The sequence below is a fragment of the Lutra lutra genome, chromosome 3 (genome assembly GCF_902655055.1).
Source record: "Lutra lutra chromosome 3, mLutLut1.2, whole genome shotgun sequence".
Classification (NCBI taxonomy): Eukaryota; Metazoa; Chordata; class Mammalia; order Carnivora; family Mustelidae; genus Lutra; species Lutra lutra.
The window spans coordinates 36,383,695-36,406,415 of NC_062280.1; the positions used below are offsets into that span (position 1 = coordinate 36,383,695).

Here is a 22,721-nt window from a genome sequence, read left to right on the forward strand (position 1 = left end):
GCTGGTGAGAATGCAGAATGACACAACTCCTTTGGAAAACGGTTTCTTTCACAATTAAACATACATCTAGCCATTTCACTTCTAGGTATATATTCAAGAGAATTGGAAACACGTGTCCACACAAAGCCTTGTACAAAAATTTTCACAGTTGGGGTGCCTAGGTGGCTCAGTGGGTTAAAGCCTCTGCCTTTGGCTCAGGTCATGATCCCAGGGTCCTGGGATCGAGCTCCGCATCGGGCTCTCTGCTCGGCAGGGAGCCTGCTTCCCTTCCTCTCTCTCTGCCTGCCTCTCTGCCTACTTCTGATCTCTTTCTGTCAAATAAATAAATAAAATCTTTTAAAAAATTTTTTTTAAAAATTTCACAGGAGCTTTATTTGTAATAGTCCCTAACTTGGAAACAAATCAAATGTCCAACCACTGGTAAGTAGCACTTAAAAAGCTGCTATCCATGCAATGGAACCCAACTGGGCGGCAGAAACAAACTGCTTTTATCCTCAACACGGATGGGTTTCCGCATCATTCTGCGGAGTCAGAGAAGCCAGACACAAAAGGGCACATACTGTTTGATTCCATTTATGTAAAGTTTCAGAAAATGCCAAGGAATCTGCAGTGACGGAAAGCAGATCAAGGTTTGCCTGGGAACAGGAGTAGAGAAAGATGGATTACAAAGGGGCGAAAAATGAGAGAAAAGCTCTGTATCATGACCTGTATCGTGGTTTCACAGGATGAATGCAACTTGAATTGTGTACTTTAGGTTCTGTTCTTTGTACAAAAATTATGGTGCAGTAAATTAATTTTTGTGGTGCATTTATTACATTTAAAAAAGTCACCCTCTGTCCCTGCCCTTGTAATCCAGAAAAGTAACATGCAATACAAAAAGTTGATTTGGAACCACTCTATTCTATTCTAAACAGTGTGAAATTAGCTGTAAAGTAGATAGAGAAGGGTTTCTGGCTGCTTTAAAGTAAGCAAACGGGATCATGTATGATGAACATTACTAACATTCACCAAATACTTTCAGCTCTCTTTCCGGGCACATGGTAGACTTCATTTCCCTGTCACTTACAAAATGAAGTGTGGCTAGTGAAATGTGAGTGTGTAAGTAGTATGTGTCCCCTCCAGGTGGAAGCTTCTAGAGTAGCTTCGGATTTGGCACATTCTCTCTCCCTTCTGAAGAGATCAGAGAACGTGTTGCATGGGAATTTCTAGGTTCCTGAGTGGCTATTATGATAAACAGAGCATCTTCCCCTTTCTCACCTCCCCACACTCTGTGATGAACATGTAAGGAAAATGGGGGGAAAAAAATCTTGTTACCCTAAGCCTCTGAAATTTGGAGACTGCTTATAAGTGTTCCAGAAGCAATCTGTCCTTTCCCACACCACGTGCAGTTTTAGGTGGAACTCTGACAATGTTTTAGAAGAAGGGTTTCTGAGAGAACTTGTAGGGGATGAGCTAGAAAGCTATTGTCATTCACAGATGATGACTGCAGTACCAGGCCATGTGAATCCTGAGGGAACTGGTGACATCATTCAACTTCATTCATTTAACAAGAGTAAAGAACTCCAACAAGACTCCTGTCCTCATGGGGCTTCCACTCACACAAAGGGAGGCAAACGCTATGCATTTAAGCACTGTGTAGAAAACAAACATGATATTGTGATGATGAAAAAGGGCAAAGTAATAATATCAAGCTTGTCAGAGGCAGTGACCACTTGGTTCAAAACCCTCACCTGCTCTCAGTGTGAAAAGTAGAGGTCTCTGTGTCCTCTGTACAGACAAAAAGAACCATCCCCACTTTACTTTACTTAGTACATTGGATGGGATAACTGGGTGATGGGCATTAAGGAGGGCACATGAGGTGATGAGCCCTGGGTGTTATACCCAACTAATGAGTCACTGAACATTATATCAAAAACTAGTGAAGTACTTAGAAAAATAAAGACAAATTGAAAAAAAAAAAAGAGAAAAATAAAGAAACAACAGTGGAAAAAACAACTCTCTCGACCCCAAGCCTATTTTTTTTAAAATCAAGAATTCTGATTTATAGACCCCACCTAGTGAGTATACCAAATATTTTGTGTGTGTGTGTGTGTGAGACTATTCTTTTTTATTTAAATGTATGTATAGCTGACCTACTCTGTCCCTAGAATCTGATATTAGTTTCAGGTATACAACACTGTACATACAGAGGGAATGTATGTATGTGGTGTGGAGGTAACGAATGGGAGGTGAAATGTGGCTGTTAGAAAAGCCACTTCTCAAAGTTTAATGTGAGGAGGCTCAGCGGAGACCTTGCTGAATGCAGGCTCTGATTCAATGGGTCTGGGGTGGTACCTGAAACTGTGCATTTCTAACCAGCTCTCCAGGAGGCCAAAACTACTGTTCCCAGGGATACCAAGTAGCAAGGTTCTAGATGTCTTAGTACTTGGCTGACCTCAAGGGAGCTGGTGGGACGTGCTTGGCCATCACCCCTTTCCTACTGAGCTGAGAAGAGCTTGTGCCACCATTTCTCATCGGGTTCACCCTCTTTTCCTTTATGCAACTGGAGAATCGGATCCCAAGATACAATTGTTTTGTGAAGACCCTGGACAGAGGGCTTCTAATGCATTACCACATTGGATTCCTACAACTCCTGGCGGTGGGTGCTATGATTATGCCCATTTTACAGAAGAGAATATCCCACATCAGAAAGGTTAGCTCATACTAGTAAGTGTGAAAAGGATTCAAAATCTAGAGGCTACCCCAGAGACCAAGCTCTTCACCACTGCTTCCACCTTTCCGTATTTACATCCCAGGCTTCCTTCCTGCTGTGTTGCAGCATCAGAAGTGACGTGCACTTGACCGGTGCCTCCCAGTTCAAAGTTAATAAAGCCAAGTCTGACCTGCTGTCAAAATAACTTGGTTTCAGAAAAAAGCAATTAAAAACAAAAATTGAGAGCTCTTCCAAAATTTGGCCAAAAGAAAGAGTACTTAGCACTGGCATTGAGGGTGGTTTTGTTTGTTTGTTTTTGTTTTTTTCTTCCTCTAGGAGGAAATGTCAGTTCATGCAATATTATCATACTTGGAATTCTTAGACACTTTAATTTCATCAACCGAGCTCCTGATGTCCTTTCTCACAAGAGTGACAGGAGAAGTTTCCCTAGAGGCTTCCCTGTCAACAGAAAGAAGCTACTATGTCCCACACTGCAACATCTGTGGCTTGGACACACCTGTCTTAATAGAGAGTTTAACATATATCCTTTTGATTTTTCTACAAAAGAGAGGCCCTAATTCAATTCAGCTAACTGAAATCTACATGTAAAACAGCAGTTCTCAAACTTGGCTGCACATGGGAATCTCCAGGGAGCTCCAAAACACACCTGAGTCCCACCACTGGAAGGTCTGGTGTGATTGGCTTGGAATCAATTGGGTATCAGGGTTTTCAGAGGTTCCTTAGGAGATTCTAATGCACAGACACAGTCAACAATTGCTGGCATAAAAAACAGAGGGAAGACAGTAAATTCACTCACCACCACCTCCCCCCCAAGCCAGGGTGAGATGCCTTCATTCGCTGTCAGGATTTTGCCCTCCTACATATCTACAGTAGATCCAATACAGTAAGAGACCCTATTCTAATGGAGAGCAAGTGGTTCTCCACAATCAGTAACTAAAGCTCATATTTCCCACGTGGTGCTTGATGACCAAGGACTGCAGATGTCAGCAAACACTGCTTCAGAGCAGGGGGCCTTAAGGTAGAGATGGAATCCAGGTGGTCTGTGATCTTGTATGGCAAACAAAAGTACACGTCTCTTTTCACTAACCTTCCTTGGAAGGTTCTGAATATAGTTCTGAATATAGGCAAAAATGTTCTGAATATAGGCAAAAAATTACAATCCTACTGGTAGCCCTTGAGAGGGCACTTGCTGGTGTTTCCATGTCACATGCTAGTTTTGCTGTCACCACTAGTTTGGGATCACAGGTGTTTGATAGATCTGTTGTTAGATGCAGGTAGTTAGTGCAATAATAATGTCGCACATCTGTCACTATATCATGACTTTAATACTCTGATAGCTGCATCCCAGTAAAACTGGGATTAAATACACAAGATCACAAAATTAAATTTTGTGATCTTGTGTATTTAATCCCATGATTCCGAAAAGGGGTCTAAATGTCTCCCCAGAGCCCATATGGCCAGTGGCACAAGAAAGGGCAGGAGCCCTGCTCTGAAGATAGTGCCCTAACAAGCCAGATACTGGACCTCCACGAAGAGCATTCTCAGGAGGGAGACACCCTGGACAGAGTTGGCTTTTGGTTTCCTCTGCCATTTCCGCAGATAAGATTTACCCTGAAAAGCCAGTTCAGTGCAGCAGAGAATAGGATGGGCTTTCTCTTTCCCCTCAGCTGCCTCTTGCTCTTGGCATTCCGGAGTGCCCAGACTGCCAGGCTGGTAACTCGAGTCTCCAAATTAATCAAAACACAGCGCCCGGTTCAAGCCCGGGCAGACAAGCCCGGGAGCCAGACAAGCTCTCCTCTGGTGACCCCGGGACCCCAACTCCCCGCCCCGCCCGCCACCCCGCGCGCCCCACCCTCAGTTGTCACGCTTCCGCCACTGCCTGCCCCCACCCCCACTCCAGACAGGTGCCCGAGGCCGGGGGCAGCGATTGCGCAGTCTGGGCGGTGGGCGCCTTACCTCAGGGACACCCGCCGCGCCGGAAGCCGCCTGGTCGCAGCGCGCGCCGCGCCGCGCCGCGCCTTCCCGCCCCGCCGCGTCCAAATCCACGCGCGACCCGGCGGCCGGGTCTCCGCGCTTTCACCGCCAAGTGCGGCGGCTGCCAGTCCGCGGCGGGTTGAGAAGCGGAGGCGGCGCGAAGGCAGCGCGAAGGCAGCGCGGCGGGAGCGCGGCGGCAGCGCGGCGGCAGCGCGGCGGGAGCGGGAAGCAGGCTGGGCCGCTCGAGTGAGGACGCCCCAGCGCGCCTCCCGCTTAATCTGGGCACGGCCGCTGGCCACTCCCCCAGCCCCGCTGAGTCGCCTCCCCAGCGCACACCCCCAAATTCTCCACCTCCGACCCGCGCCCCCCGGCCCGGCCTCGGCCCCAGGACCTTGGGAGCATCATCTCCTAAGCCCTTACCCTGGATCTGCGCCCACCTGCCCCGCAGCGCAGTTTTTTCTCCCCTGCTGGGCACGATGCCCAGGTCGGAGGGACATTGCCTGGTGAGTTGAAGGGGAGGGGGGACGAGGGCGGGACCTAAGCCACTTCTTCCCTCCCTTGGAGCCGCAGTCAAAAACCTCAGTGGGGAGGGACGGACGGCGTGGCTGAGCCCTACATAACCCGCCCCGGGCGGGCTGGCGAGGCGAGCTTCACAACCAGGCTCCCCAACCCGCGTCGCGCAAGGGACACGGTGGCCGTAGAGCCTGCGGGTCACTGGACACGCCGGGGCTCTGAGCGGGCGCCCACCATGCGCCCCGGGACTGCTGCGCCCAGGCCGCCCGTGTTGCTGCGGCTGCTCCTGCTGGTGCTCCTGGCAGCGGCACCAACGACAGGCAAGGTGAGTGATGGGCTGCGCGATACCCAGCCCCTCGTCCTGGGAACGCGCAGGCCCCACCCGCGGGGCGCAGTCCTTGAGTCCCGGTGCGTGCGTGACTTTGGGCTCCACGCCGGTGCTGGGCGGGCAGCGTGGGGGATGCGAGCAAGCGGGCATGCCAGGGTAACAGGTGGAATGCGCTGGGGGAAAGGCTGGTGGAAGAGGAGAGGAACAAGCTTGTCTGGTTCCGTGGGAGTTGAGGATAGTGGGGAAAGACCTCCAGAGGTGGAAGATGATAGATGATGATGATGATGGATTAGATAGATAGATAGATAGACAGACAGACAGATAGATAGGGACCGAGGTCTGAGATAATGGCTAGGGATGAGAACACCCGCTCCAGAGAAACACTATGTCATACTGGTGAGTCAGAGCAGGCAGCATGGCCTGGCAGAAAGCATAGAGTGCTGGGGGACTCCCAGCCCTGACATTTCCTAGATGTCACCTCACACTGAACTGTGACCTCTCTGGGGCTTGGTTCCCCCTTGTCAAAATTCACACTCCAGTGTTCTGTCGCTATTGTTGAGAAATCTTATCACTGAAAACTTATTAGCACCTTAGAAATAAAACTCATGTTAGGATGAATTAAGAAATCTGTCACTTTGATTTTGATCTATAATCTGAGAGATCCCAGATTCATTTAAATGCACTCCATATTTCCTATTCTTTGCAAAAATAAATTAGGTGTCCTCCAAACTATTATAACTTCTAGTTGGCTTGATTTGAACTCGTGAGAATCAAATTTAACTTGTCAGATGCATCTGTGATTTATACACTTAAAAAGTTTTAGTTTGGGTGATAGTGCAGCAAAAGTTTCATTTCCAAAGATGAGCACTTTTACAATTTCATGATTGAGATTGTGATTGGAAGTTAATAGTCACATAAATATGTGTTACTACCATATGTAATCTACGTACTTTTTCTTTTAAATTAAGACATGAAAGATGAAGCTAAAATCCTCTTTGAGCATCTTTATACCTCTCCCCCTCCCTATCAAAACAAAAGTCATCCACTTACCACTTCATGTTTCTTTCTGGGCATTTTCTATGCATTTGGGTAGACATAAGTGGACCTACAAACAACATGTGATTTTGTTGCTATTTTTTAACATAATCGGTACCATGTTATACTCATCCTTTTGCAACCTATGGCTCTGTCCATGTTATATGTGATATACATTCATCTCTCTTTCTTTTTTTCCCGTTGCATGATTTTCCACAGTATACGGATATGCTAAAGTCCATTGAAGTATCCCCATGTCAATTTACACTTAGGTTATTGAGTATTTTCCATTTTAAGGAATTTTATAATCCATGTAATCTCTTCATGTAGCTGGTTCTAACAGAAATGCACTTTGCATAGACTAAGAATGCCCAACCCAATACTTCGGGCATGGCATATTTTTTTAAAGATTTTATTTATTTATTTGACAGAGAGATCACAAGTAGGCAGAGAGGCAAGCAGAGAGAGAGAGGAGGAAGCAGGCTCCCTGCCGAGCAGAGAGCCCAATGCGGGACTTGATTCCAGGACCCTGAGATCATGACCTGAGCTGAAGGCAGAGGCTTAACCCACTGAGCCACCCAGGCGCCCCAGGCATGGCATATTAAACTCATCCAAGTTACTGTAGATTGTCTACTATCTTTAATCCAGGAGCAAATAAATACAACAAGCAAAAACCTAAAGAAAGTGTATGTTGTGGGAAGGCATGGGGCAGAGGCCCGAAGCAGGGTTTGCACATCCTTCTAGACTCCAAAGAAGAGGAGAGGTAGGGGAAGGAGGCAGGGGGGAAATGAGGGGTATGTAAAGATCAGCCTGGAAAAGTGATGCTCTGTGATCATACAACCTCTAATTATGCCAATTTTTAATTATATTGTCATAGTCCCTTATTAGTTTTTACATGTAACATTATTTGTCTTGAGTTTGGTCAAATCTTAATGACTTCTTGCTGATAATACAGTTAATCCATTTGTATTCTTTTTATCATCGCTTGAAGCAAGTTTTTGTTAAAATTGATAAGAATGATCATTTCCTTTGCACCTGCTGAATTATATAAAAAGTGTCATTAGAAACCTTGAAATGTGTGTAGAGAAAAAGAATAACAAGTCAACCAGTCACTGGTCTAGGGGATGCCAGGATGGCTCTCTCCATAGGATAACTGTGGCATTGGGCAGGGGACTTGATGTCTCTGAGCCTCAAGACAGTCTCTCTGTAAAATGGGGGAATTGAAAGTTCCAGAGGGACCAGCTGGTGAGATACTGACTCAGCCCAAGGGGTATGGACCAGACTTCATTGACATTCTAGAATTCAGGCTCAGTAATGCCAGAATCCCTGCCTTCTTCAGGAGAGAAGGGGGGTGGGTGAGGAGTGGGGGGTCCAATTTCCATAAGAAATCTCTCAAACTCCAGATGTTAGCAAATAAGTCAAATTTTGGCAAAACACACAGTGTCTGGGTTGTTTTTTTGTTTTTTGTGTTTTTGTAAAAGGCTGAACAAACCCCGGGCCAAGTAATGTGCATGTGCAGGCTACAGTTAGCCTCTGGACGAGCATGTTTATCATCTTGGGACTGCACTAGTTAACAATACATTTTGCTCTTAATTTCTGCAGTTGTACCTCAGCAATTTCTTAAAGCAGGGAGGTAGTAGTGGCGTTGACTACACATTCTGAGTTCAGACAGGGTGGAACTGTCCACCCACATAATTTGTTCTCAAGTACCCTCTGTGAAATCCACTGTGGTTTCAGACCTGGCTGCTCAGGGTTTCCTCAGGTTCATCGCTGGTCCTGGGCCCAGCTCGTCAACCAGAAAACTGGGAGGCACATTGCTGTTGCTTCAGGACATAGATTTGGGAGAGGGGCGCTCTCTAGCCCATCTAGAGACCATGGGCGAGGTTCATGGTCTGAGGTATGCTTCTACTGCCTTTTTTCCCCTTAAAATTCCAGACAGAGCAGAAACGCCGCAAGCAACTCCCAGGGGCTGAATAACAGTTACATTTTTTTTTTAAAAGATTTTATTTATTTATTTTACAGATAGAGATCACAAGTAGGCAGAGAGGCAGGCAGAGAGAGAGGAGGAAGCAGGCTCCCTGCTGAGCAGAGAGCCCGACGTGGGGCTTGATCCCAAGACCCTGGGACCATGACCTGAGCCGAAGGCAGAGGCTTTAACCCACTGAGCCATCCAGGCTCCCCTAACAGTTACATTTTAGGGAGGATGCTTTCTCAACTGATTTCATTCTTAAATTTTAAAAAGTAAGTTCAATTGGGAAACATTCCAAAGAGACAAAAAGTAATGTAACAGTAACGTTAAGTAACCTAAAAGTAACGTCTTTCCCATTAGGGAAAACAGCATATGAATAAACAAGTCATACACACATTCTTTGCCCCTCTTCTGTGTATGGTTTTGTATTTCCACACTGTGCGTGTGTGCGTATGTGTGTGTTAGTCACCACGAAAAATAAATATTATTGTTTTGTTGTCCTCCAAATGCAATAAGTGGTTTCACATTAATAGGTACCTTTTGGCTCTTGTTTGTGTCAATCCATATTACGGTTTTGGATTTCATCCATGTTGATACATATAGATGTGATTCAGGCATATACATAGGATGTGATAGCTGCTACAAGTATCCAGTTATATAAATAAAGCACAGTTTATTTTTCCATCCCCCTAAACACAGGAAGTTTGTTTCCATGGTCTTGTTTCAGGAAGTTGGGATGTAACATCTTCATATAGGTACCATTGTGACAACTAGATTTTGAAAGCCTACCCAGAATGCACCTGTTTCCCTACATCCTCAGCAAAATTTGGTGTGTTTATATGTTCATGGGCATAAAATAGTTTCCCGTTTTGACTAGTGAGTTTGTGGATCTGTTCTTATTTTAACTGGCAGTTTAGATTACCTCCGGGTGAATTGCATGGCAGCTCTTTTCCTACCGATCTCTTGTGGCCTTGCCCTTTCCGTTGCTAATAATTAGGAGTTTCTTATGTATTTGGATGCCAAACTTTTGCCATTTAAACATGCAGCAAAGATTCCATTCCATTCTCTGGTTTATCTTTTCATCTGGTTACTGGTGTCTTAACATATAAAATTTTTTTCACTATACTCTCAAACTTATTCATTTTTTCTGGACATTTTGTGTTTTGTGTCTCATTGAAGTAATCCTTTTCTTCCCTGAGATTATGAAAATGTTCTCTTACCTTAAAAAAAAAAAAGAATGTTTTACAATTTAACTCTTTTGCATTTGGGACTCTTAATCCTGGAATTATTTTTCTACTTAACTGATATGATTTTATCTTTTTCCATATAGATGACAAATTGTCCCAACATTATTTATTAAACAGTGCATTCTTTCCCTTACTGTTTTGCAGTGTTGTATCTGCAAGCTTGTGTACCAATCACTCATTCATAAATGGGTCTATTTGTATTCACTTATGGGACCTTTTATTTAGGGCTTTCACTTCTCATTATTTTTTAGAGCTTTCTGTTTCTTTAATTTCTCAATATTTGATATTTTCAGTACTATTGTAAATGGTATTTTTTTTTCAAGACTTAATAGCCTTACTCTCAAAGATATAGCAAACTGGGTGAATTCTATATTTTGACCTTAATTAAGCAACTTTAAATAGTTCAAATGTATTTAAGACTAAAAACTTCCCCCAAATATTGCTTTAACTATATCACACACATTTTAATAAGCACTCTTTTAGCATAATTACATTCAGACTCCTTTCTAATTGATTTCTTCATCTATGGGTTATTTACATACTTATTTCTTAATTTCCAAATGTAGATTTTCTAGTTAAATCTTTTTTAATGAAATTATGATAGAGATGATATTCTGTCTTCAAAGATATATGTATATGTATATATATATATGGTCAAGATTTCTTAATCATGTTATTAAAATTATCTGTGCCCGTGTATTTTTTATGTATCCTACTCAGTGGTTAATTTGATAGTCTATAGTTTTTATCAAATCTTCAAAATTCTCAGACATTCCCTTTTTATACTTCTCCTTCCCCACTGTCTCTACTCCTGAAATTCTTAGGATGCATCCTGGACCTTCTTGTCTTCACCTCCAGTTCTCCTAACTTCTTATAACAGAAACCCTTCCTATGCTTCTTGGATCCTCTGGGCCCCACCGTCCTCCTGGGCTTTGGGCACTGACTTACCCCAGCTGCCAACCTGGCCACAGACTTTGCACATGGAACAGTCTGTGGTTCCTCTAGACTCTACTCGTGGCTCCCTGTTGTCCTTTAGATGTAGGGTATTAACCCCTGTGGGACAAATCTTGGATGTGTGGGCAATGGGCGCTATTGCACAAATTCTCTTCTCCTCACGGAAGAACTGTGGTTAGAAGTGCAGAGCTTCACCCAGACTCTCCATGAGACCAGTCATCAGCTGGACTTGAGACCATGCGGTAGCACATCCAACTTCTGTCCCAGGCACTACTTCTCCCATGTCACACCCTGTGAAGCCATCTCATGTCTTTCTTCCAATTTTTAATTCCCTCTTCTGCTGTTTGTAAGTTTCAGTAGATTTTTCAGTCTATTGTAATTTTCAGTAATGAAAAAGAACTCTGGATGGAACCATTCGACGTGGTTTATAGCCCCAGATTTATTTATTACCAGCTTTTACATTTTTGTCTGAATTTCTTGACCTTAAAATGGAAGTAAGAAACTGACCTCAGGTTTGTTTTTTGTTTTGCTTTTTTTTTTTTTGACTTCAGGTTTTAATGAGGATTCAGTGATTTAATACACATAACACATACTTTTACCATGCCTGTCACATAGTAATCATTCAATAATGTTAACTATAATTATTTTTATTCATTAAATTTTAATTTCAGTGACTATTCTAGAAGTCCTTTTTGGAGTCCAAGTCTGGGTTTGGTTTGGTTTGGTTTTGTCTTTTTTTTTTTTTTTTTCTTTTGTAGATTTCCCCTTTATCTTATGCCTTTAATCACTTTACATATACTCTATACCCAATCCCTTTCTGATTGTTTTTTCTATGATTTCAAGGTCGGATCTGTCCTGTGTCTTCTGTCTATTATCACCCATGGGGAGACCATGTGAATGAGAAGTTTGGGGAAAATAAAAGCCTCCTCTGTCATCACTCAGCCTGCCCCACCCCCTCCATTTCACCTCATTGCTCACAGATTGGAGCTGTTCTGCCCTGGGAGGGAAAAAAAAAGAACAAAGTAGTTCTGTGACTCCCAGAGAATTTTTTCCCATTAGAATAGACTTGCATCCTAACGGTTTGGGAGGATGGAGGGCACCAAACATGTTTCCTTTTGTCTTCTCAGGGCCACCCTCCTCCAGGCCCTCCCACTGCCAATTTCCTCCAAACATTCTGACTTCCATTAGATGAGGTGGGGGTCAAGGTCAACAACAGCAAAACCACCAACTTTCTCTCTCAGCCTCCTCTCCCTCTCTGACGCGGGCTTTCCTCCTTGAACATTTCTCTGGGCTTATAGTAGTTAGTTTGCTTTCAGACATGATCCTTGGAAAAACTGAATTAAATAAAGTCTGTCTTTGCATTTCCCTTAGAACATTTGCCCTATTATGGAGAGTACAGCCGCACCTGTCTAGTGTTAACTGTGAGTGAGGATAATTCTGTGAAATATTGCAATTGATGAAAACCCTCAAACCTGTCAGTGTCTGATTCCGACAACAGGGCTGTCTGGTTTGCAAATGCCCTGTGGTTCTTCATCCGTGTGCGTCTGACCTGCTCATGCTGTGGCCTTCAGCCAAAAAGCTTCCACCCGCCACAGAGTAAAAGATTTTCCAAGATCAGTGAAAACACGTGGTGCCCAGAGCATATTTGTTTTACAAAGTTTACATCTGGCCCCCGCCTAGACTTTTTAATCATAACAGACTTTCACTGTAATTTACTTATTTCACCTCTGTTTTCGGTTTCAGAAAATACGGAAACTGAGATCATATCAACTTCTTAACAGAATAGACATTTTCCCTCTCAGCCCTCCCACTGTGGCCTTGACCAGTTACTTAATCCATCCGAGATGTCTTCATCTCTAAAAATCAGATAAGAAAGCCTCTCACTCCTTGTTCTATGTTTATCTCACAAGGTATCTCACCGGCTCTTCTCTTCTGGAAGCACCCATGTCAGTCTTTTCAGCCTTCTTGGGATTCCTAGTGCAACTGCCAGCTGAGGCCTTTGGCTTCAGATATATTTTCTAGCCAAGGCTGAATGAAAGTACATTGGCTCTACTATTTTACACTGTACATGCCTTCAAAAGTTCAGATAAACGAACATCAGTGTCCACATCATGCAATAGAAAATTGTGAGCCATACCAATGAGCCACATATTTAACTCTAAGTTTCTCAGTAGTCACATTAAAAAAATAAAAAAAAAAAAAACAGGTAAATTAACTTGAATATATTTCACTTATCCCAGTGCATCCATAATTTTTTAATGTCAGCATGTAATCACTAGTAAAAATGCTAATAGATATTTTACAATCTTTTTTTTTCATATTAAGTTTTTAAAATCTGGTATCTATTTTGCCTTTCCAGAACATCTTAATTCAGAATATCTATGTTTCTATTGTCTATAGCCACAGGTGACTACCATCTTCGATAACGCAGACCCACATACACGGTGTCCGGATAGGAGCGGGAGATACAGCCCATAAGGTCATATCTCTGAACAGAACACATTTTGTTTGCTGATTTGTCATAGGAAATAAACATACTGTCAAAATGACAAACTTTAGGGGCGCCTGGGTGGCTCAGTGGATTAAAGCCTCTGCCTTCGGCTCAGGTCATGATCCCAGGGTCCTGGGATCGAGCCCTGCATCTGGCTTTCTGCTCAGCGGGGAGCCTGCTTCACCCTCTCTCTCTCTCTCTGCCTGCCTCTCTGCCTACTTGTGATCTCTGTCTGTCAAATAAATAAATTAAATCTTTAAAAAAAATGACAAACTTTAAAGACAGTAAGTCAGCATGGACTATGCCTAAATGTCTGTGCAACTCTTTCTCCAGAAAGCTTAGATATTGACCTTGACTAAAGTGCTTAAAGCTGCACAAACTACTTTGTATACTTTTAATTAGATTGCCCCATTATCAAAATATGAGTAAGTTGTACACCTGAAGAGTGGAAAGAAAATCACAAACCAGTAAACATTTGCAAAAGGAAAGGAGAAAAGGAGAAATATACTGGAAACTGACTTGCCTTTCATCTGAAACTATAAACTAAGTTATCACTACAGTCTAGCCAGGCAAGAAGTTTAATGTTCCTTTAAACAAGTTACTTCTGAAAGAATCTGTGCTTTTCTTATCTCTACATGATGATACCTTATCTCTTGCAGAAAAAGTACTCACCAGGATCCACAGTTCTTATGGTCTAGTTACAATTATTTTGTTGTTATTATTAAAATCAGGAAGGAGATAATAGGACAGAAATATAGGCATGTGGACTGGGTATTGGAGATTCACTGATAAACAGTCTGCGTCCCTGGCCATTCAGAGCTGGGAGTCCAGGGGAACGGGGGTGGCGGGGGGGGGGGGGGGGGAGACAGCAGCAGCTCAGTAAATGAACATAACCATAGATTGGGGTACCTGCTGGGAGAGAATAATGTGGTGATGGATAAGGAAAACATTTACCTTAGCTAGAGGTCACTGGGGAAAACCTGTCTGAGGAACTGGCTCGCAGCCTTACATGGAGGCTGAGGAATGTGGAAAGTGCTGAGGAATGTGACTCAGGCCCAGGCCTCTCCAGAGGGGAGAGAGGTGAGACGCTTCTGATGTTACGGCTCCTGGGTTGTCAAAGAATAAAACCAAGACCAACAGAAGTTTTAGAAAAAGAAAAAGAAAATGTTGCATTTATTTACTCACTATGAGGAAATACATATTCTGGGTATTTTGCTCAAGGTGGGCTGGGGATGGGATGCCCCAGAGGGAGACAGGCTCATGGTGGTTGCACTGATTAAGGAGGGGAAACTGCTCCCTGGGTAACCTGAAATAAGTCCACAGGATCGTATGTGGGTAATCACCCTATCATTTTAATGTTTGCACTTAACAGATTAATATTTTAACAAAAAAGAGACAATGTAGTGTACTTATGCTATTCAAAAGACAGTTGTTGCATTAGCAATGGATGAGTAATGAATTCACACTGTAACTTGGTAATGGGCCCACATGTAAAGTGATGTGATGAAAATGTTCTTCTTTCATCCTTGTGGGCGTGTCTGTCATCCTCTTCTCAACCTCACTGGGACAGGTTTGAATTTGTCAGATGTGGCTGTGAGGCCTAGGGCCTTGTCCCATCTGAGCCCTTGTCCCAGCTGAGAAGGTCCTGGGCCAGAGAGGGCTCTAAGCTGGGGAAGAATGAAACCCAGTGAAGGCCATGCCAGAAGGAGGTGAAGAGCTCCTCACTCAGAGGACCTACAGCACCAGCTTCCTCTCCTGATGGGTGCTGGTTAGCAAGTCAGAAGGTCCTGTCGAGCCCTTCTCCAAACCCACTCCAACTGAAATCTGCATACTGACCAGGTCCCCAGGAGATTCCATTCCTGGATATGTTATTGTCTGAGAACTGTGCCAGCCTTGGTAGGGACTGTAAAGTTCTCCTAAGGTGTAGAGGGATGGCACTGCATTTCAAAAGAATGGAGACATAATCTCTATTTTAAAGACTTGTATGACTGACACATGGAGAAGACTGACTGTTCTCTTTGGGAACCCAGCCTAGGTAAAGGAGAGGTTACAGAGCGGGAAGCAAGTCTTGGTGGTGCTTCTTTTTTTTTTTTTTGGATTTTGTTGGCTTGGCAGTCAGAGAGAAATGGAGGAGAACAACAGAGAAGTTGTTCAATCTGTCCCTGTTAATTGATTCAGTGCAATTAACTTGATAATGATATATGCAATGAGAGGAGGGTTAAAAATCCAGTCTGGTGCCCTGTACATACAGTATCAGGTTGTCAAAAAAATATTTCCACAAATCATTGTAGGTAGTATATATGTGCATTGCATATGCACATATAAATAACGCATTTAAGGAGTATTTCATAGTCTTATATTTTGGTATTATTGCAATGAGTTAATTGTTTTTTTCAAAAGTATAATCCTAACTGTATAAAGATCTTTTATTTTTCTGACAGTTTTGAGGAAAGTTAGGAATTTTCCATTTTTAATTTTAAGATTGATGTTTGTTAATTAGATAGTATCTCCAACTTCATTTCTTAGAGAAGTGATCCCAATGTTTAAAAAGGAGTTCAAGTGTATTTAGAAACCTTGGGAGATTTGTCATTATGTAGACAAAACAGTCAGGTCACTGGATTTTTTTTCCCACCAGGATATTTTGTTGTTACATGAAATTCTCAAGGAAAAAGTTCTACAAGGGGAACATCAAGAAATCTGTAATATTTTCCCTTGAATCAAATGTCAAAGTATATCTGCAGAGGCCCAAAACAACAAGGTTCATATTCATCTTCCTTGTTTAACTAGATGATAGGATAATTTTATTCTGTTTATTTATGTATGATATCAGGAATGCTGAAGTGTTCATTCACATGCTAGCTTTAAAAAAAGTTTCCTGTGTTGTGCAAAATCTGGAAAATATTTAAAACTACCAAAAGAAATTTAAAAATAGAAATGATCCATAATCGTATTACCCATAGATGACCACTATTCTCTATTCTCTATGGGATTATTTCTTTTTTATTCTACTCTTTTCACCTAACAATGGACTGGAAAAAAATTTCTGAGTTGTTAATTATTACAGGTATATCTCTAAATGTCTACAGAACACTTCATTGTAGGTTGGTACTATAACTTATTTAGGTAATACCCTTCTGTTGAATTTTGGGGGTATTTCCCGTTGTTTAGAAATAAAGCTATAATGGAACTCCTTGAAGACTAACATTTAGTAAAATCATATTTTAAGTAATTGTGTATGTAGCTGCTTTCTTACCAAATGTCTGGTTTTGTGCATTTCTGAATAAGATGGCAAAGTAGTATCATTCCTGATTAACTGGTAAGAGTCTGAACCAAGAAAACTCATCAGATTTGTAGAGAAAGTAGTTTTAGAATTGGGAGTTCTGGTTATTTGGGCTTTTAGTAGGACTCTTTCTTACCAAAACTTCCCAGATGATCAAAAAGGAGTATCGGATATCACTTTATTCACTATTTAAATAATTAAGCACTATTTGAAACAAGATTGGTTTTAAAAATGTTTTGGTTTTTCAGAAAGAATGATTTCTTAAACTGTTATCCCATTACAATCAACACATCAATGCAATACTTTACTGAAGTATTGAAAAAGTCTAGAAGAAGTCTGCAGTCTAGAAAAAGTTTAGCCCAGTTCCATGTTGCTTCCCATACTGATCCCCTGGAAGACAGGTGTTCTATCTTATGCCTCTTTATTATTTCAGCTGTTGGCATAACAGCTCTTGGCATGACTACTAGTAATACTCAATGAAGGTTTATGGATTTGGACCAACATTTTATTTTAAAAACTAAATCTAAAAAGGCAATAAAGAATTAGTAGATTCTCGAATCCTTTGGCACAAAAATAAAAACAAAAAATATTTTTCAGGTGAAATGTTGAATGTTTCGCCCATTGATTCAGCTAGATTCTGGGGAAAAGGTGGGAAAAACCAACATGGTCCCTCCCGCCCTCACGGAGAATGCCCCAGGTGAGGGCTTTAGATAAATACACAGAAAATAACAATAAAATCAGATATGCTATAACAGGCCAGATAAGAAAAGCAAAATTTGGGTGGAGTTGAGAAAGAATAAAGATCGGTTAAATGTCCAGAACAGTGAACATGTGGGCTTTATTGTGTAATGGCAATAAATCATGTAACGACAATAGAGCCAGAAAGTAGTAAGAATTCAGTGGCTTGAAAAACGCAGCTTATCTTCAAAATAAGGAACTTAAAAATGTTGGAATGAGTACAGAACGTAGCGTGTAGAGTTACCGGCAGTTGGTCCTTCTACCTGCTTCCAGCCTCCACCCCTGGCAGAGCCCTCATCAGCATTCAGTTAGTAGAGCCCCAGAGTTTACACACATGGGTAGGATTCTCCTTATTTCGCCATGTTAGACAAAAGCAATCCACAATCCTTTCCAAAAGGGGGGAAAAAAAACCCCAAAAACAAAAGCAAAACTAAGAACAGTAGTATATCTGAAATCTCATGAGATAAAGATCCTATGGATTAGAAGCCAGACTGCATGCCCAAGGAAGGGCCAACACTCTTTAATGCCTACATCCTGTGAAGAGGTCCACCAAGAAGTGAACTAATTGAGCACTGCATGTGCCCATGGCCGTGCCCATGGAATATTCCGAGCTCCTACGCACTGTGACCTGCTCAGGCCTTTCAGAGATAGAACATTCAGAGCCCACATGACCCAAACAAGCAGTATCCCCAGACCCCAGGAAAACAGTCATGGAGATAAGGACATCTGAGACACCTCACCATCCGAGGTGTTGGGACAGTTGAGGCAAGTCTCTTGAATTGCCCTCAATCATAAAATGTGGCAGATAAAACCAATCCCTCCTATCTCCATAAATCACTTAACCAAACACATTTGGCATTCTACAAATGCCAAGCAGTATTGAGACAGGAATGAGTTTCAATATCAGAAAAGCAATAGTCCAAATGTTTCTTATATACATTTAATTCTCCTGTTATTTTGTGACTCAGTATCAACTTCCTGGAATGTATTAAGGAGTTTCTTATTTTCAAAAATACTATTCAGTGCATCCTTTGCTGCTGGTATTTTCTAATAACATTATTTGGAAGCATCAGCAGAAATGGCATCCTCCCTGAGCACTGTCCCCATTAAAAAATGAACAGTGTGTTTACTTTGCACCACCCCATGTAAATACTGTTGCTAAAACTCATCCAGTGATTTCATCACTTTCATGGTGACTTTCCAAACACCTCGCCTAAAATACCTGTTAATTAAAGAGATAATGCTGGGGAACATTTAGTAGTCATAATTTGGTCCTTTCTTGTCTTTTGCAAATATAGGCTTTTGGGCACAGATTTAGAAGAGATGCAACCAGTTTTGGCACACAGTTTGTCCCTCAGCTCCCATTAATGTGTCATGGGCAGCCAAGGGTTGAAAGTGTAAATTCACCAGCTGCACAGTCCCTGAACACCTTAAGTACAGTGCACTATGCTAAGGAAACTCTTGAAATAGCCTCTAAACAGGATGGCTCCTTGGGAAGTTTGATAATGAAGCGGCTGGAACTAATTATCAGACTAACCAAAAATATTTTTTCTATGTTGATCTTTTTTTCCTAACAATAAAAGTAATCTGTGCCCATTTGTGAACATTCAAGATATATAGACGAGTACGTTTTTAAAAAGCACTCCTAGTCAAAGAACCCAGGGGTAGCCAGTGTTAATCTTTTGTTATATTTGTTATAAAAATGAGATCATATAGTATAAGGTGTTTTGTATCCTGCTTTTTTGACATTATATTATTATTTTTTTCATATCATTAAACATCTTCTACAAATAATTCCATACTATGCCATCATGTTTATATACTGATTAGGTTTATTTAACCTAAATTTTTGATATTATAAACAAAGGTATGATGAATTCTTGCCCATGTACCTTTTTAAAAGGTTTTTATAGTAAAATTATTAACTAGATCAACTGGTATAATTTTTTTCTTTTTTTATACCACAAATTCTACTTGTCAAATGATAGGCATAGTTTTAATACTGGTAAGTAGGAAAAAAAAAAAAATCAGGCCAAATGCTATCATGTAAATATAACTAGAAATAATATTTTGATATATACTCTATTGTCTTTTTTTTTTTTTTTTACTTAATCCAAAATATTGTTTGGTGTCTGACCTGAGCCAAGGATCTAAATTTTTAAAATTTCCCAAACTAGTCAATTTCCTAAACATTAGTTTTATAATAATTTACCTGTTCCCCTATTGACTTCTACTGATCTTAGCTCCACTCAAGAATGAATCAAAACAACATCTTGAATAGAGCCACGATTTTTTTGGGACACAGAGCTGATGATGAGATGCATGGCTAATGGCCACAAAAAAAAAAAGAAAAACGGGGTTTACCAGTTGTTTAAATCGTTACAGACCTAGAGTCAGTGTAGCATTAGATAGATTAAAGACTCTTGCCTCAATCAGTTTACCATTTCTCAGTGCTCCCTCATCCCTTACTCTTAGCTCTGCATCTGGAAGGGCGTGGCTCAAAGACCCCCACTAGTCATTACTATATGACACCCCATTACTATATGACCCCATTAGATCATTCCAGTCATTTGGAGAAAATAGACCATTTCCAATCAATAAGCCTAAGAGCATTTTTTTTTCTCTCCCAGCATCATTCCATCTACCTCATCTCCTCTTGCTTTTCTCATCCGTTTTTATGACTTACCAGCAGATGACATTCGGACCTAGAATCTCTTACTCTTTTTCTAGTTTTCAATTTTGGTTTTAGTTTAGTTTTCAATTTCTATTTTTCAATCCCAACATTAATGGGAGCTGAGGGACACTGTGTGCCAAAACTGGTTGCATCTCTTCTAAATCCATGCCAAAATGCCTGTATTTGAAAAAGATAAGAAAGGACCAAATTATGACTATTAAATGTTCCCCAGCATTATCTCTACTTGTTCAATTTGGCTTAAACCAGGCATCAAAATCAAGTTGATTTCCTATGTCAAGTTGAGCAGTAACTTAATAAGCATTATTGAATAATCTCAGTAGATTGAGTAGTGGCTATGTTACAATCTCAGAAGCAAATACGGTTGCAGAAAAAAAAAAATTGAAATGAAGAAAAGACCTTAAGACCCATAGAGGGGGTAAAGGAGGAAAATGTTGGAAATTTTGACCACACCTATCACAACAAAACACTACCTGGACCCCTCTTGAACCTCATCACACATACTACTCATGAGCCCTTTATTTAATCAGGTTAGCATGAATGCAATGCATTTAACATTCTCTGATATAAAAACAGAAGACTAATACCAAGTACTCTCGACATCCACCACTAGCATACTGTAAATGATTTACTTGGGAATCTATTTCAGTACAGTTCACCTTCAGAAAGGGGCTGTCAGAAAAGCTTCACAAGAGCCAGACTTGTTTTCACATATGAGACTGCTGTCCTTTTTCATTTGGATAAATCACTGACTTGGGCTAGAGTGGGCTCTTTGTTGTTGTTGTTATAAGTTTTTCTTGGCCTAGAGTTTTCCTGTTTATTCATTATGAGGAAGAGCAGTGCTTTGTGTTTCTAACATTGGAGGGGTAGTTCCTAATTCTACAGGCACGTTGAAGATGATGGTGTTCATCAAAACCACCACAGTGAGCCATGGCCCAGAGGTGGTCTCCAGTGGTCTGTATCTGGGGCCTTCTGGAGAAAAACAATTGAACAAAGTCACACATTAAATAAAATCAAGGGATTCTTATTTCCAATTATATTTTCTCCCTGAACTCTTAAATCCTTCATTTTTCACCATTTTTACTAGGAGAACCCTTTTCCTTGTGCACAATTTTTTTTTCACAAACTTATTTAAGAAGATAGTTAGAAAGTCAGTCCTTATATAACTCACTCCACCAAGAACTAGCTGCATGTCCGTGGCTAATTTTGTTGAGCTTTGTTTTTCTTATTTATAAAAAGGGGATAATAATATAGTGTATAAGTTCATAAAAATGATAATGATTAAATATGATAATGTCTATAAAAGCTTAGCACCATGCCTGACATGTTAGGAGCTCAGTTATGTATTGCTGGCGGTGAGAGGTGGTATTTGGTAATATTCAATCAAAGCAACATCTGGGTTTTTACCTACTAGAACTCTGCAGTCAAAAGTCTTTCATTTTCAGGACGCCTGGGTGGCTCAGTTGGTTAAGCAGCTGCCTTCGGCTCAGGTCATGATCCCAGCGTCCTGGGATCGAGTCCCGCATCGGGCTCCTTGCTCGTCGGGGAACCTGCTTCTCCCTCTGCCTCTGCCTGCCATTCTGTCTGCCTGTGCTCGCTCTCTCTCCCTCGCTCTCTCTGACAAATAAATAAATAAAATCTTAAAAAAAAAAATAAAAGTCTTTCATTTTCAGTCTTTTATGGCACACCTGGGAGATCAGTAGAGCTATTCATTTTTTAAAATGGGATTCTAATAGTATCACAAAGTAGTTGTCTTAATTGTTTATATCAGCTTGCCAACAGGAATAAACATAAATTAAATTAGAATTGTTCCTCGTGGCATTGTACTCACTGACATTGGATTTTTGAAAGATCTGACTTTTGAACATACGTGAAGTCATTTTTGCATGAACAGATTCTCAAGGGTTCTGCATTTCCAAAGGAAGTAGAGTGGTTCTATTTCTCTGCTTGCTTGCTTGCTTTGCCATTTTTAAAAAACTTGGAAGTACATATACAAACAGCTTGAATTATTCTGCCTAAAATAAGCATTTGGGGCCAGAGAGCCCGGGATAACAGTGACCAGCATAAGAACAGGGTGAATCTGGGGAATTTCTGAGAAACTGACGACCCAGGAATATCTGAATGTTCCCAGCAGAGACCAGAGAAAAGGAGTGTGTGGGAGTAAGGGAAATAAAAATCAGAAGGCTCACTGGAATTCATTTGACTTCAGACTTTAGGTCAGGCCAGGTAGAAGATTGACTCAAACTTGGTGGTTATCAGAACTGGCCAGAAGGACCTAAACAGAGAGGAGACAGTGAGTCCAAGGTCAAAAGGCAGGCACACGGAAACCAGGTGACCCCAGAAAACAGAATGCAGTGGACATCTGCTTTTTTCCCCCGACCTCTCCCCTGTCCCTCTCTGATGGTAGCATGTTGATTTTACTTTAGGGAACTATCATCCCTTCATTGCCAAGGGCATGGGCACATGACCTAAGCTGAGCCAGTAAGTGCCCTCCCCCAGGAATTTGGATCCTCAACTGAAAATGCAAGGAGCTTATTTATCCTGACAGCAGTGCCCTGAAAAACTTTCCGTAGTTTTTGTACCTTGATCCTCATAACAGCCCTGAGGCTGGTCTTTTCTGATGCCTGTTTATTTAACTTTTCTTCAACTTCTGTGTGCTGCCCCATGTCATTCCAACAAATTCCTCTTTTATCATTGAGTTAGCCTAAATAATTTCTGTTGCTTGCCACCAAAGAACCCTGGCAAGGATTCAGGAATCCAGACACCAGTCTGGCCGGCAGAACTGGT

At 41.5% G+C, this 22,721-nt stretch overlaps 2 protein-coding genes across 11 annotated transcripts in view; one reads left to right on the plus strand and one right to left on the minus strand.

Moving 5' to 3' along the window:
• Positions 1 to 5,209, minus strand: part of COL4A4 (collagen type IV alpha 4 chain) — a 122,166-nt gene extending 116,957 nt beyond the window's left edge. For 5 of the 9 annotated variants that reach the window (XM_047721167.1, XM_047721161.1, XM_047721170.1 and 2 more), the window contains exon 1: positions 4,670 to 4,817. The gene's annotated coding sequence lies outside the window, so the exon portion shown is untranslated. Of the gene's footprint in view, positions 1 to 3,359; positions 3,470 to 4,669; positions 4,819 to 5,107 lie in introns of those variants that run through there. The other 4 variants (XM_047721163.1, XM_047721162.1, XM_047721164.1 and 1 more) reach the window with 4 other exon arrangements.
• COL4A3 (collagen type IV alpha 3 chain) overlaps positions 4,748 to 22,721 on the plus strand; it is a 137,355-nt gene continuing 119,381 nt past the window's right edge. Inside the window, exons 1-2 of one of the 2 annotated variants that reach the window (XM_047721173.1) lie at positions 4,748 to 4,849; positions 4,894 to 5,190. In XM_047721173.1, the coding sequence (XP_047577129.1) occupies positions 5,164 to 5,190 (27 nt within the window). In that variant the 5' untranslated portion in view covers positions 4,748 to 4,849; positions 4,894 to 5,163. Of the gene's footprint in view, positions 4,850 to 4,893; positions 5,191 to 5,239; positions 5,526 to 22,721 lie in introns of those variants that run through there. The other variant, XM_047721172.1, reaches the window with a different exon arrangement.